At 40.3% G+C, this 13,650-nt stretch overlaps 2 protein-coding genes across 2 annotated transcripts; both read right to left on the bottom strand.

The window, feature by feature from the left end:
• Positions 1-972: 972 nt before the first annotated feature.
• On the bottom strand, positions 973-6,643 carry LOC131420986 (zinc finger protein 331-like). Its single transcript, XM_058567464.1, has 4 exons — positions 6,623-6,643; positions 4,431-5,103; positions 4,263-4,373; positions 973-1,043 (listed from the first exon to the last, which is right to left on the bottom strand). The coding sequence occupies exons 1-4, from the start codon at positions 6,641-6,643 to the stop codon at positions 973-975; spliced, it is 876 nt and encodes a 291-aa protein (XP_058423447.1).
• Positions 6,644-11,879: 5,236 nt separating this feature from the next.
• KRBOX1 (KRAB box domain containing 1) lies at positions 11,880-13,419 on the bottom strand. Its single transcript, XM_058567455.1, has 3 exons — positions 13,197-13,419; positions 12,482-12,595; positions 11,880-12,019 (listed from the first exon to the last, which is right to left on the bottom strand). Exons 1-3 carry the CDS (start codon positions 13,417-13,419, stop codon positions 11,907-11,909), a joined length of 450 nt encoding a protein of 149 aa, XP_058423438.1. The 3' UTR covers positions 11,880-11,906.
• Positions 13,420-13,650: the final 231 nt, after the last annotated feature.

The following is a 13,650-nucleotide window of genomic DNA, read 5'->3' as shown; positions in this document are numbered from 1 at the left end:
AAACCCCAATGTATTCATCTGTAAAATGGTGACAATTATAACCCCTTTACCTCACAGAGCTATTACAGGATTGAGATAAAGCATGTAAAGTCCACAACATAGTACCTGGTTCAGGGTAAGTGCTCAAGAAATGGTAGAGTAACTATTGTTATTTCTATTATCGTTGAGAAGAAGACTTCTCAGACAGCCTTATTCTCCATAAAAGGCCCACTGGTCACACAAGGGCAGCATCAAAACATCTTATGGGTCTCAGTAAGGAAAAGGTAGGACATGCCAGCAATTGTTCTGAGCATTCTCTACACCTGCCCTCCCACCTCCCCTTTGCCTCTTATATACTACATCCCACAAGAATACTCAAGGCTGCCAATGGCAGGCAGAGTTGTTGATACCATTACAAACGGATATCACCGATTTCAACCACATAACCAAAGAGGACACTCCAGGGGAGCTCCCAAACTGTAGGTTTCTAAGCCTGATTCCAGCTTCCTCTGCCTTGACTTACTCTCTAAAGTAGCCCTTCTTCACAGTCTCCCCTTCATAACACATTCAGAGTTCATTTAAGAGCATTTCTTTACTGCAGTGTAACAATCTAGGAGATACAAATTACACGCTTGAAATAAAACAAATACACAATCTCAATCAGCACAGGTCCTATGCAAGAAGAGTTCTTGATGGTTCCAGTCATCCCTATGAAAATTTTACAGTACAGCCCAGCTCCGAACTCCTGACGCTCTTGTCCAATCACACTACTTCTCTCTCCAGGGTCTAATGGAGTCCCCTTTAGCCCCCCAAGATCCCAGGAAAAGCAGTGCCTTTTGCCCTAAGGTACTCTGACCACAGGGCTGACCAATTCTCCTCAATTGCTCAACTCACTAACCCGGCAGGCTCCTGATTCGATCCATAAAGATACAGTCTAATGCCCCGTAACTCAAACGGCAGTTTGTGGACTGGTGGCCACCTGTTAAATGTTTCTTACAGGCCCAGAAGGGCAGAAGTTGAGAATAAATGTTTTAAAATGTATATAGCAATTTGACATTGCCAAGACATCCAAGCATATGATCAGTAAACTCATCTCATATGGGGTTTATACAAGTTTTAAACTCATGAGATGAATCGCATATAGCATGAGTTGTGTATTAGTCATGTGCTATAGAGGCATTTATTTGTCAAGGAAAGATGGTGAGGGAGTGGGGGACTAATCCTTTACCACAGGTAGCCTGAGAAGCACTGGTTTAACCTCTTAACTCCATTTTCCAGAGCTGATTCAGAAAAGCTTATCATATTGGTTAGCTGTCTTTCTGTTTTCACAAAAACACCAATGGCCAGGGAAAAGGGCAGAAATATAGCAGGCCATCTTTCTATTTTTCAATAAAGAACATTAAAAAACAATGCAGAACTACAACAAAAGTCTACAATCCTCATGATTATTTCATAAAAGACCATTTTAATGCCAAAAAAAGGAGAGACAGCTTCAGTGTAAGCTCCAGGAGCTGTGGGCCATCACTTGTGAACACACACAGCTCCACCTATACATACAGATTTCCATTACGTTTTCCTCATTTCACAGACTGGTGGAAACGTTGTCATGGACCTGCAGTGGTCCACAGACCCCCCCTTAGGAACTGCTGATCTATCTAATTCTCCTGGCTCCTATTTCACCCACCCTTAACTCTTCCCATACTGTGAACAACCTTGCTTCGCCTGTCAAGAATGAAGTTCAGGGCCGGCCCCGTGGCTTAGCGGTTAAGTGCGCGAGCTCTGCTACTGGTGGCCCGGGTTCAGATCCCGGGCGCGCACCGACGCACCGCTTCTCCAGCCATGCTGAGGCCACGTCCCACATATAGCAACTAGCAGCATGTGCAACTATGACATACAACTATCTACTGGGGCTTTGGGGAAGAAAAAGGAGGAGGATTGGCAATAGATGTTAGCTCAGAGCCGGTCTTCCTCAGCAAAAAGAGGAGGATTAGCACGGATGTTAGCTCAGGGCTGATCTTCCTCAAAAAAAAAAAAAATGAAGTTCAAATTCCTTCACACGGCATACCAGTTTCTCAGTGATCTACATATTGTTCACTTCTCCAACATTAACTCTCAAGATAACCCCCAGCACCGTGCTAAACATTTTCAGTTTCCTAGCATGTTCAAATGGCCCAATACGCCCCAGACACAAGGAATTCCATGCAGGCCAGCAATTACAAATACATGAGATTAACATAATCCAGATGGTCCTAGCTTAACATACAGGGCTGGTTAAGGTGACAGCTCAGCCTCCTTTATCTCCTCCTTGGCCTGGTTATTTCCCTCTCAATATCCAGATCTCAAGAATAAGCTCTCTTCTCATCAGAAATCCAGGAACAGTGCATGGATTAAATTACTGATCATCTATCATTTGCAATGTAGTTACCAGATAATACACTCAGGCCACAAGCACCACACTCCAGGCAGCAAGCTGGCCCTCCAGGGATGGCTCTCTGGATTAACGCTGCCTATCCTGTGGTCCCCAAACCTCTTCACTGTTTAAAGAAACCTGAGGACTCCATTAACTGAGGCTCTTTCTTTTCTAGAGTAACCTTTTTTTTTTTAAAGATTTATTTATTTTTTCCGCCCAAAGCCCCAGTAGATAGTTGTATGTCATAGCTGCACATCCTTCTAGTTGCTGTATGTGGCACACGGCCTCAGCATGGCTGGAGAAGCGGTGCGTCGGTGCGTGCCTGGGATCCGAACCCGGGGCGCCAGCAGCGGAGTGCACGCACTTAACCGCTAAGCCACGGGGCCGGCCCGAGGCTCTTCCTTTTCTTAGCTCAATTTCTCTCCTCTAGGCCACTCTCTAAGTGACAATGCTGCTTTCAGCTACAGGATCTTCTTCTGAGTTCGCACTCTCTACCCTGGGATAAAATGGTCTTTAAATGGGTTGTGACTATCCTGGTTCAAGGTCATCAACATCTGGCTCATTTGTATTTTTCTTTTTTTTTTTTTTTTATAATTTTCTTTCTTTCTTTTTCCCCAAAGCCCCAGTAGATAGTTGTATGTCATAGTTGCACATCCTTCTAGTTGCTGTATGTGGGACGCGGCCTCAGCATGGCTGGAGAAGCGGTGCGTTGGTGCGCGCCTGGGATCCGAACCCGGGCCGCCAGCAGCGGAGCTCACGCACTTAACCGCTAAGCCACGGGGCCGGCCCTCATTTGTATTTTTCTAAACCACAGCTTCCAACCAAGCATAGCCTTTGGTTACAACAAAAGAAGGTAACATTTGCAAGATACAAACCAGGGGGAACAAGGAAAAGGGAGGTAATCTATGACCCTATTTCCTGAAAATATCAGGTAGAAGCACCCAACCTATAAAGCCTTATACGTTTTCATAATGAAGCTACTCTACCTGGTTATGGAGGGAGGGAGAGAGAGACAGATGGAAACTAGATAGCAAATAATCCTTCGAACCCAGAAAAGATGTACCATATGGAGAAATAACAAATTGACTTTTTGTTTAATACATTAGTCTCCTGCAAAATGTCAGATGAACCCAGTGGCTAGTATTCAGTTGTATGGGGCAGTCGTAATGAAATCACCTCTTGAAGAAGTACAACCAAGGACCAGTTCTCATTTACTACTAGCTTACAGTCTCCTATAAGGTCCATTCTTACAGCAATATCTTCAGTTTCTATTTAAATCTCTTCCTTCCTGAACTGAGTGAAATTGCTCATTTCTACCATTCCTATAATCAACACTTAAATGGTCATGCCATACATTCATTTACAGTGGAAATACTTCCCAACTTCCTCACCTTTCTTCATCTAGTCATGTGATTCCTGTCCTTGAGAAGTGACAACTTGGCTGCAACAGTTAAACATAAAAATCTGAGTCCACTACATGGGGGAAAAAACCCCAGCATATAACTGAGTAGCAAGTATGATGTGGCCATCTAGAAAAGGTAATAATTCAAGGTGGAGAAAGGTGTATGTAAGACAGTGCAAAAGGCAGTATCAAAGTTACAATCTTCAGAAGGCCTATTTAAGTCCAGGAAAGATCAAAGAAAGGGAGAGAGAAGAGGGGAGGGCATGTGAGGAAGCAAAAAGAGCAAGGGCTGTGAGGTAGGAAGTGAGAGAGTGGATGATGTGGAGCGGGGGGAGAAAGAACTGGCTGGAGCAGAGGGAGCCCTCTGGGGAGAGGTGAGACGTAGGGCTGGATTGGTGTGGCCAGGCCAAGAAGGGGAGGGCCGAACAAGCTGCACTCGGGGGACACATGAACCAACAATTTCATTTAAAAGTTTGTCTCCTGAGTGAATATTCCGATGGCAAATAAAATTTGAATTCTGAATAAAGATTTTCCCACAATCCTTACATTTACAGTCTCCTTCTCCATCATGGAATCTCTGGTGTTGCTCCAATCCTGAACTTTCTTTGAAATCTGTCTTGCAAGGGTGGATTTGCTGATGTCGATTTAAATTACCTTTCTGCCTGAAGGCTGTCCCACATTCCTCACATTGATAGGCTTTCTCCCCAGAGTGAATTTTCCTATGCTGGACAAGGTTTGAGTTCCAGGTGAAGCTTTTCCCACACTCTTTACATTGGTAGGGTCTCTCTCCAGTGTGTAGCAATTGGTGGTGAATGAGCTGTGAGTTCACATGAAAAGCTTTGCCACACTCCTTACATATATATGGTTTCTCACCAGTATGAATTCTCTGATGCCGAATAAAAGTATTTTTCTCACCAAAGGCCTTACCACAGTCCTTGCATTTAAATGGTTTCTCCCCAGTATGCACTCTCCGATAATGAAACAGTGTGGATTTGAAAACAAAGGTTTTGCCACACTCCTTACACTCGTGGAGCCTCTCCCCAGTGTGGATTCGTTGGTGTTTAGTGCAGTGGGAGCTGCACCTAAAAGCCTTGCCACACTCTTTGCATGCATAGGGTCGCTCCCCACTGTGGATCCTTCGGTGATGTATAAAACTAGAGTTGAACTTGAAGGCTTTACCACACTCATTACACTGATAGGGCTTCTCTCCAGTGTGAATTCGCAGGTGTGCTGTGTACTGGGAGTTGCTCCTGAATGCCTTGCCACACTCCTTGCACACATAGGGTTGCTTTCCACCTTCAATACTTTGGTGCTGAACAAAAGTGGAGCTAAGGCTAAAGACTCTGACACACTCCTTACATTGATATGGCTTTTCTCCAATGGGGTTTTTCTGATGCTAAAAAAAGTCTGAATTACGATTACGACTGTAATGTTTGTCCCACACATCAGAGTTACAGAAAATCTGGACACCTGGAACTTGCAGATGTTTTTCACGCTGAGAACACACACTAACAATTTTTTCTGATTTCTTTTGTGGATGCTTTTTATTTGCTATAGCAAGTTTCTCATTATTAACTATCTCCTTCACAGAATGTCTCTCATTTTTATTCATTCTATCCCTTGTGACATTTCCTCTACGCCTATCTAACTTGCCCTCTGACATGCAGGTATCTTGAAAGTCAGGTCCCCCTCTCAGATGTTCACCTGATCCCATGCCACAGGATTTGTGTTTATCAGAAATTATTTGCCTTGAAGTCAAATGCTCATTCTCAGCCCAGGTTTTTCCACCTCACAAGAGAAGAAGAAATACATGAAAAAACCACCTCTCAGCAATGCTAGAGGGAACTGGATCAGGGGGTAGCAAACTTTGTCTGTAAAGGGCTATACTTAAGGGTCTTCAGGCCATATGGTCTCTACTGTAACTCTACTGTTGTAATGTGAAAGTAGCACAATATGTAAATGAATGAACGTGATTGAATTCCCATAAAACTTTATTTATAGACACTGAAATTTGAGTTTCATATAATTTTCATGTGCTACAAGATAGTATTCTTCATTTGACTTCTTTCACCCAATAAAAAACTTCAATCATTCTTATCTCATGGGCCATACAAAAAGAGATAGGTGGTAGGCCAGATTTTGCCTACAGGCCGTAATTAATCATTAATCATTGCCTGAATTAATCATCAAGTATGATTAACACATCCTATTAGTAAATGGCTTTTATATGTTTATAAAATGCCTGTAGAGCACGTAGGGAATGAGACAAGGCAAGGAAAAGTCCTGAATCCTAAGAGGGAAGAGAAAATTTTATCAGAGTTTACAGATCCAAAAAGAGTTCAAGATGAAAAGGTAGCTGAGAGGACAGGAATACTCAATAAGGGAAGGCTGTGGGTACTAAAGGAATGAGTGATAGTGTAAAAACCCTGAGAACAGAAAGTGATGGGAAAGTGAAATGGAGGGTTTAGATAGGGCAGGGAAGGAATGGAGAAAGAATTGGGAGGAATAAAGTTAGGAGAGAATCTTATTAATCATTCAAGTGAAAAAACAAAAAATATCAAGTAACTTTGTATAAAATGTTATGGCATAAATGAGAAAAGTATGAGATTATTCCTGCTATCAGGAAGCTTGTAGTTTATTGGGGAAATATAAGTAATATACATAAAATAGTTAGAGAACATAGTATTGGATTAGGAGAACATAGATCTAACCCACCACCCAAAATAACTTAACCCAGGAATTACAATGTAACCAAGTCTTTGCCAAGCCAGCCTGGCTACAGGTTGGTATTTCCAAAACTGTGGTTGTTACGTCATCTGCATCAGAATCACCTGGAATGCTCTGTTAAACATGCAGATTCCTGGGCTACAGACTGGATAGAATTAAGCCCTTGTTAAGCACTTTAACAAGGTCTCAGGTGAGACTTATACATACCACCATTTAAAAAGGAGAACAGACTCAGATTTACTTCACCAGGGACAATTTACATAAAGGGAAAATGAGGCATAATCCTACTGAATTAATAATCAATCTGTGACTTCCTATGGGATCCTTTCTCCTGTGAAAAGTGTCAGAAATATGATAACAGAAGTTCTCTCACAACAAAGACTAGATGTAGTAGAAGGAGGTGAGTGACTAGTGTCCCAGCACTCACCACCACGGATGCCTCTCACAGCATCTCTAGACAAACCACCCTTAAGATCCAAGCCCCAAGCCTCTTCCCCTTGCTCTAGCTGAAAAGCATCAGCAGGTCTGGGAAATGGAGACCCTATCAGGGGCTAAGGACAAACCAAGGAGATAGAGGATGAGAAGAAGTAAAGCAGACACAACAGGCTGGGAATTAACATGAGCAATGGCAATAACTAGTAATTACTGAGGATGTACTATGTGCCAAATACATGGATTACTTACTTACTTGACAGATGAGGGAGATACTGTCCCCATTTTATAAATGAGAAACTGAAACAAAGTCACATAGCTAATAACCAGCACTCTGGCTCCCAGGTCTGTGCTCCTAAGCACTCTGCCTTTGAGATGCAGTGCTGAACAGAGCTGTGCTTCTTGAGCTTTTCTCCTGAAGCATGCAATGATGAGGAGAAGCCAGAAGAGGAGAGGGGAGGAGGCAAGGCCTCCAACAGCCCACCAAAAATATCACCTTTCTTCAAGGTCTCAGTTTCACTGTATAAATTCATGACAACTTTCCCTATTTCTCTATATATCCATGTTTTTGAAAATAAAAATGATTTTTAGAAATATTTATCAATAAGGTTGGCCAAGGTTATCTTTTCATATCAGAAAGCAAGAAAGTTTTGAAAACCAAATGGAATCATGTCAAAAAGACATAACATATTCAAAAAGGAATTATATAAAACAATGTGTATACAACTATAACATACAGAAATGTAATATATTTGACAACAACAGCACAAAGGAGGTGGGTGGAAACAAGACTGTATTGAAGTAAGGAAACGACACCTGAAGGTAACTCAAATCCACAAGAAAAAATGAAAAGAACCAAAAATAATAAATAAGAAGGTTAATACAACAAATTCTATAAATATATACTTGCTCTCTCAGCTCCTTGAGAAGATATAAAATAGTAATTTAAGAATGTATTACTGTGTTTGTAACGTATATAGACATAATAATAATAGCACAAAAAAGGAAGAGAGGGGAATAGAGAATATATGAGTAAAGTTTGTATCTTACTAGAATTAAGTTAGTATAAATTTGAAGTAGATTCTGATAAACTAAGATGTATATTGCAAACCTTAGAGCAATCCACAAGGAAAAAAACTCAAACAATAGTTTAAAAAACCATGAAAGGAATTAAGATGTCATACTAGAAAATATTCACTTAATGAAACAGAAATAAGTAAAGTAAGTACAGAGGAACAAAAAAGACATAAGACATAAAGAGAACAAAAACCAAAATAGCAGACGTAAATCCAAGCATACCAATAACAGTAAATGTGAATGGATTAAATGACTCAATCAAAAAGCAAAGACTGTAAGACTGGATATAAAAACAAGATCCAAGGGCCAGCCCCATGGTGTAGCAGTTAAGTGCACGCGCTCTACTGCTGGCGGCCCAGGTTCAGATGCTGGGGGCGCACCGACGCACCGCTTGTCAGGCCATGCTGTGGCAGCGTCCCACATAAAGTGGAGGAAGATGGGCATGGATGTTAGCTCAGGGCCAGTCTTCCTCAGCAAAAAGAGGAGGATTGGCATGCATGTTAGCTCAGGGCTGATCTTCCTCACAAAAAAAAAAAAAAAAAACACCAAGATCCAACTATATGCTATCTATATGAGACACTAACTTTAGATTCAAAGACATAAACAGGTTAAAGGTAAAAAGATAGAAAAATTTATACCACGAAAGCAGTAACTATAAAAGAGCTGGAGTGGCTATACTAATGTCAGACAAAACAGACTTTAAAACAAAATATGTTACTAGAAGTAAAGGAATATTCTATAATGATAGAAAGGTCAATCCATCAGGAAGAGATAACAATTATAAACATATACGTACCTTAAAAAAGAGCATCAAAATATATGAAGCAAATACCACCAGAATTAAAGGGAGACAACGATAATAGATAGAAACTTCAATACTCCACTTTCAATGACAGAAGTAGGGAGAAGATCAAAAGAAACAGAAGACTTGAAAAACATTATAAACTTAACAGATATCTATAGAACACTCCACCCAACAACAACAGAACACACATTCTTCTCAAACACACATGGAACATTCTCAGGACAGACCATAATGCTAGGTTATAAAGCAAGCCTCAGTAAAATAAATGGATCAAAGAAGAAATCATAAGTGATATTAAAAATGTGAGGTGAATGAAACTGAAAACACAGCATACCAAAACTTATGGGAAGCAGCTAAAGCAGTGCTTAGAGGGAAATTTACAACTGTAAATGCCTATATTAAAAAAAAAGAGAAATCTCAAATCAATAACCTAACCTTCCACCTTAAGAAAGTAGAAAACTACTTTTTCTTAATAAGAGCAAACTACTTACAAGAGAAGCTAAACCCAAGCAGGAGGAGAGAAGGATAAAATAAAGATTAGAGAGGAAAGAAATGAAATAGAAAATGGGAAAGCAGTAAAGAAAATAAATGAAATCAAGAGTTGGTTCTTTGAAATCATCAACAATATTGAGAAAGCTTTACTAGACTGACCAAGAGAAAAAGAGAGAAGACTCAAATTACTAAAATCAGAAATTAAAGTGGGAACATCACAACAGAAAAAAAAATTGCAAGAAAATAATATGAATAATCGTATGCCAACAAATTTGATAATTTAGATGAAATGGACTGATTCCTAGAAAGACGTAAACTACCCCAGCTGACTAGAAAATCACAATAGACCTATAACAGGAGATTGAATTAATAATTTTAAAACTTTCCACAAACAAAAGCCCAGGCCCTGATGGCTTCACTGTGAATCTACTGAACATTTAAGATTTAACACTAATCATTCACAATCTTTTTCAAAAATGCAAGAGGAAGGAATACTTCCCAACTTACTCAATGAGGCCAACTATTACCCTGAAACAAAACCAGACAAAGACATAAGAAACCACAGACCAATTTTCTTATGAATATAAATGCAAAACCCTCAAAAAAAAAAAAAAAGAACTATCAAACTGAATCTAGCAACATATAAAAAGGACTGTACATCATCACCTACTGTGATTTATCCAAGGAATGCAAGGGTGGTTCATCACACAAAAATCAATCAATGTAATATATCATATTAATAGAATAAGGGACAAAAATCACATTATGACCTTAATAGTAACAAAAAATCATTTCACAAACTCTAACACCTTTTAGTGATAGAAACCCTCAACAAATTAGGAACAAAGGGAACTTCCACAACCGGATGAAGAGCATTTATGAAAAAAAACACAGCTAACATCATACTTAATGGTGAAAGACTGAATGTTTTCCCCCTAAGATCAGGAATAAGACAAGGATATCCACTCTGGCAACTTTTATATAACATTGTCCTGGAAGTTCTAACCAGGGTAATTAGGCAAGAAAAAGAAATAAAAGGCATTCAAATTGAAAGGAAGAAGTAATACTATTTCTATCTGTAGATGACATGATATATAGAAAATCCTAAGGAACTTCATCAAAATTAAAAATTTTTGTGCTTCAAAGGACACTTTAGAAAAGACAATCCACAGAATTTTCGCAAATCATGTATCTGATAAGGATTTAGTAGCCACAATACGTAAGAACACTTACAACTCAAAAATAAAAGAATGAATAACCCAATTTAAAAATGTACAAAGGATTTGGACAGACATTTCTCCAAAGAAGATACACATGGCTAATAACACATGAAAATATGCTCAACATCACTAGTCATTAGGGAAATGCAAATCAAAACCACAACGAGATACCGCTTCATACTCCCTAGGATGGCTATAATCAAAAAAATAGACAACAATAAGTGTTGGTGAGGAGGTGGAGAATTTGGAACCCTCATACACTGCTGTGCAGGATAGTAAAATGGTTTAGCCACTTTGGAAAAAATTTTAGCATTCCTCAAAATGTTAAACAAAGAATTACCATATGACCCAGCAAGTATATATCTCGAGTTTGTACCCATGAGAAATGAAAACATATGTCTGCATTAAAACTTGTACACCAATGTTCACAGCAGCTTTATTCATAATGCCCAAACAGCGGAAACAACCCAAATGTCCATCAACTGATGAATGGATAATGTGATATTATGCATCCAATGGATATTACGCATACATAAGAAGGAATGGAGTACTGACATACGTTATAAAAGGGATGAACCTTGAAAACATTATGTTAAGTGAAAGGTAGCTGCAAAAGACCATATATTGTATGAGTCCATTAATACCAAATATCCACAATAGGCAAATCTACAGAAACAGAAAGTAAATAAGTGTTTGCCTAAAACTGATGGTGTGGGGGAAAGAGGGATGAAGGGTGACTGCTAATGGACTGCTAATGGATATGGGGTTTCCTTTTTGGGTGACAAAAACATTCTAAAAGTAGATTGTGGTAACGCTTGCACAACTCTGTGAATATATTAAATACCACTGAACTGTACACTTTAAGTGAGTGAATTGTATAGTTTGTGAATTATACCTCAATAAAGCTGTTTAAAAAAAGGACATGTGAGCCAGCTTTGTAAATGAATCACAATGAGTAATTTTAATGAATTGAAAAACATTAAATTTAAGGAAATCCATGAGTCTATAGAGAAAGAAAATGAGTATTTAACATCATTTAAGATGGCTCTTAAATCAAATCCTCACTTTGAAAGCTGGTATTTAAAGATAAAGAATTAGGGGCTGGCCCAGTGGCACAAGCGGTCAAGTGCACACGCTCCGCTTCAGCGGCCCTGGGCTCGCAGGTTCGGATGCTGGGTGTGCACTGATGCACCGCTTGTCAAGCCATGCTGTGGCAGTGTCCCATATAAAGAAGAGGAAGATGGCCACGGATGCTAGCTCAGGGCCAATCTTCCTCAGCAAAAAAAAAAAAAAAAAAAAGAGGAAGATTGGCATCAGATGTTAGCTCAGGGCCGATCTTCCTCAAAAAAAAGAGATAAAAAATTAAGCCTTTCTCCTGTCTTCCCAAAACAGATGATTTTGAGGAATTTTTAATTTTATTTCATGTGATATTATTTTAGCTAAGTAGGCGAGTCTTCTTATTGTTGAGATGTATCCTAAAGGGGAGGAAAATCATATCTGTGAGCTACCTTAAAGTATTTCAATATAAAAAATTATTTCAAATTTTTAATATATTAATTATCATGAAAAGCAAAAATAAATTTTTCTATTTGTTCTGTTGGTTAGTGGACAAAATAATGGTGCACTGAGTTCATCAATTTTGTCAAAGGGGAAACTAGAAAAAGGTGATCACACATAACCAGTAAAGTATTTAGAAAAATTTTTCCATATATCCCCAGGGATAAAAGCATCCCAGTAGGTGAGACACTGAAGCAGGGTGCTGTGTACTACAGTTTGAAGGGCTGAGAAACAATGAATAACAGACCAATCAGAGAGTGTGATCAAGGATCCCAACGCACTCCATGATGCTGGGCACAGAGAGCACACATCTCTCATTGTGATGAAATAAAAGCAAAGGAAGAGACAAAGCTGGAAAGGGCACCCCTTGCTTAACTCACCTGTACGGTCTGTTCTCCTGCTCCTCCTGCTTAGGGATCCCTGTGGCTGGGTAAAACAGGGCTCTTTCCCTTGTTCCAGATGAGAGATCAGAGCTGGTTTGGAAGTGGGTGATGCTGCTTGAAGGGAAGAATACACAACACAAGAATGAGCAGAGTCAGGGGTCAATCTCAGCCTGTGGCTACAAGATGAGTCAGAAGTGAGGAGAGTAATTCCTGGGTGGACTGAGCAAGAGATACCCTAAAGAGGTATAGGGAGGGGTCCTGGGAAGAAGCCTCAGGATAGTGCTCCCAAGGAAGGCTGAAACACTCTGGGAGGCAAATTTCTATTTAAAGGGAAATAGAATTTCTTACCTTCTTTGTTAGAGGATTCCCTCTGGGGGGAAACAGACACACGGCTCCTGGGAGCAACTCCCACAGGGAGCCTAAGGGGCTGAGCTCTCTCTAGATAATCTGGAGGTTCAATAGTAGGGTGAAGGTACAAAGATACAGCTCAAGCCCTGCTGTACCCAGAGAATCACCTCTAAGGCAGGTAGGGAAGGAGGGCAGCTTTTATGATGGAAAAAGAAGGAAAACATTCTTGGAGGTCAGGAGGTAGACTCCAGGGCTCTCCATACCTGGCAACTCTTGACATTGCGATTTGGGCCAGCTAATAGTTATAAGAGAGCCCTTTAACCTCTGAAGGCCCAGGCAGAGACCAGCAGCAGAGAGGCCTTACCTAGGAAGGCCACAGCCCCACAGTTCTCCAGCATCACATCCCTGTACAGGGCCCTCTGAGCAGGCAGCAGGCTGGCCCATTCCTTCTCAGTGAAGTACACAGCCACGTCCTCAAAAGTCACTGATGCCTGAAACAATAGGTTCCTGCTCTCCCAGGCCTCAGGACTTTGATGATGGTCAAAACTGTCAATGAGAGGCTGGGAAGGGCACCTACAATGATACATAGTTAGTACTGGGTCCCTCATGTGCCTGAGGGGTTCTTGTATGAAATGTGGAAGGTGTGGAGGAAGAAGCTGCAAACAGCCAGCCAGAGTTCAGCATACTTTCTCAGTTAGAACCAAATACATGTCCACTATGAGCTTCCAAACATACGTGACCTCCAAAAAGACTACTAGATAGGAGCTGGGCTTGGGCCTAAGTATGAATGTTCATAAATAAAAGAGAACTAACACACA

Source organism: Diceros bicornis, chromosome 2, assembly GCF_020826845.1.
Source record: "Diceros bicornis minor isolate mBicDic1 chromosome 2, mDicBic1.mat.cur, whole genome shotgun sequence".
In the NCBI taxonomy this organism is placed as follows: Eukaryota; Metazoa; Chordata; class Mammalia; order Perissodactyla; family Rhinocerotidae; genus Diceros; species Diceros bicornis.
The sequence above is the reverse complement of the archived record's forward strand: the minus strand, read 5'-3'. Positions and strand labels throughout refer to the sequence as shown.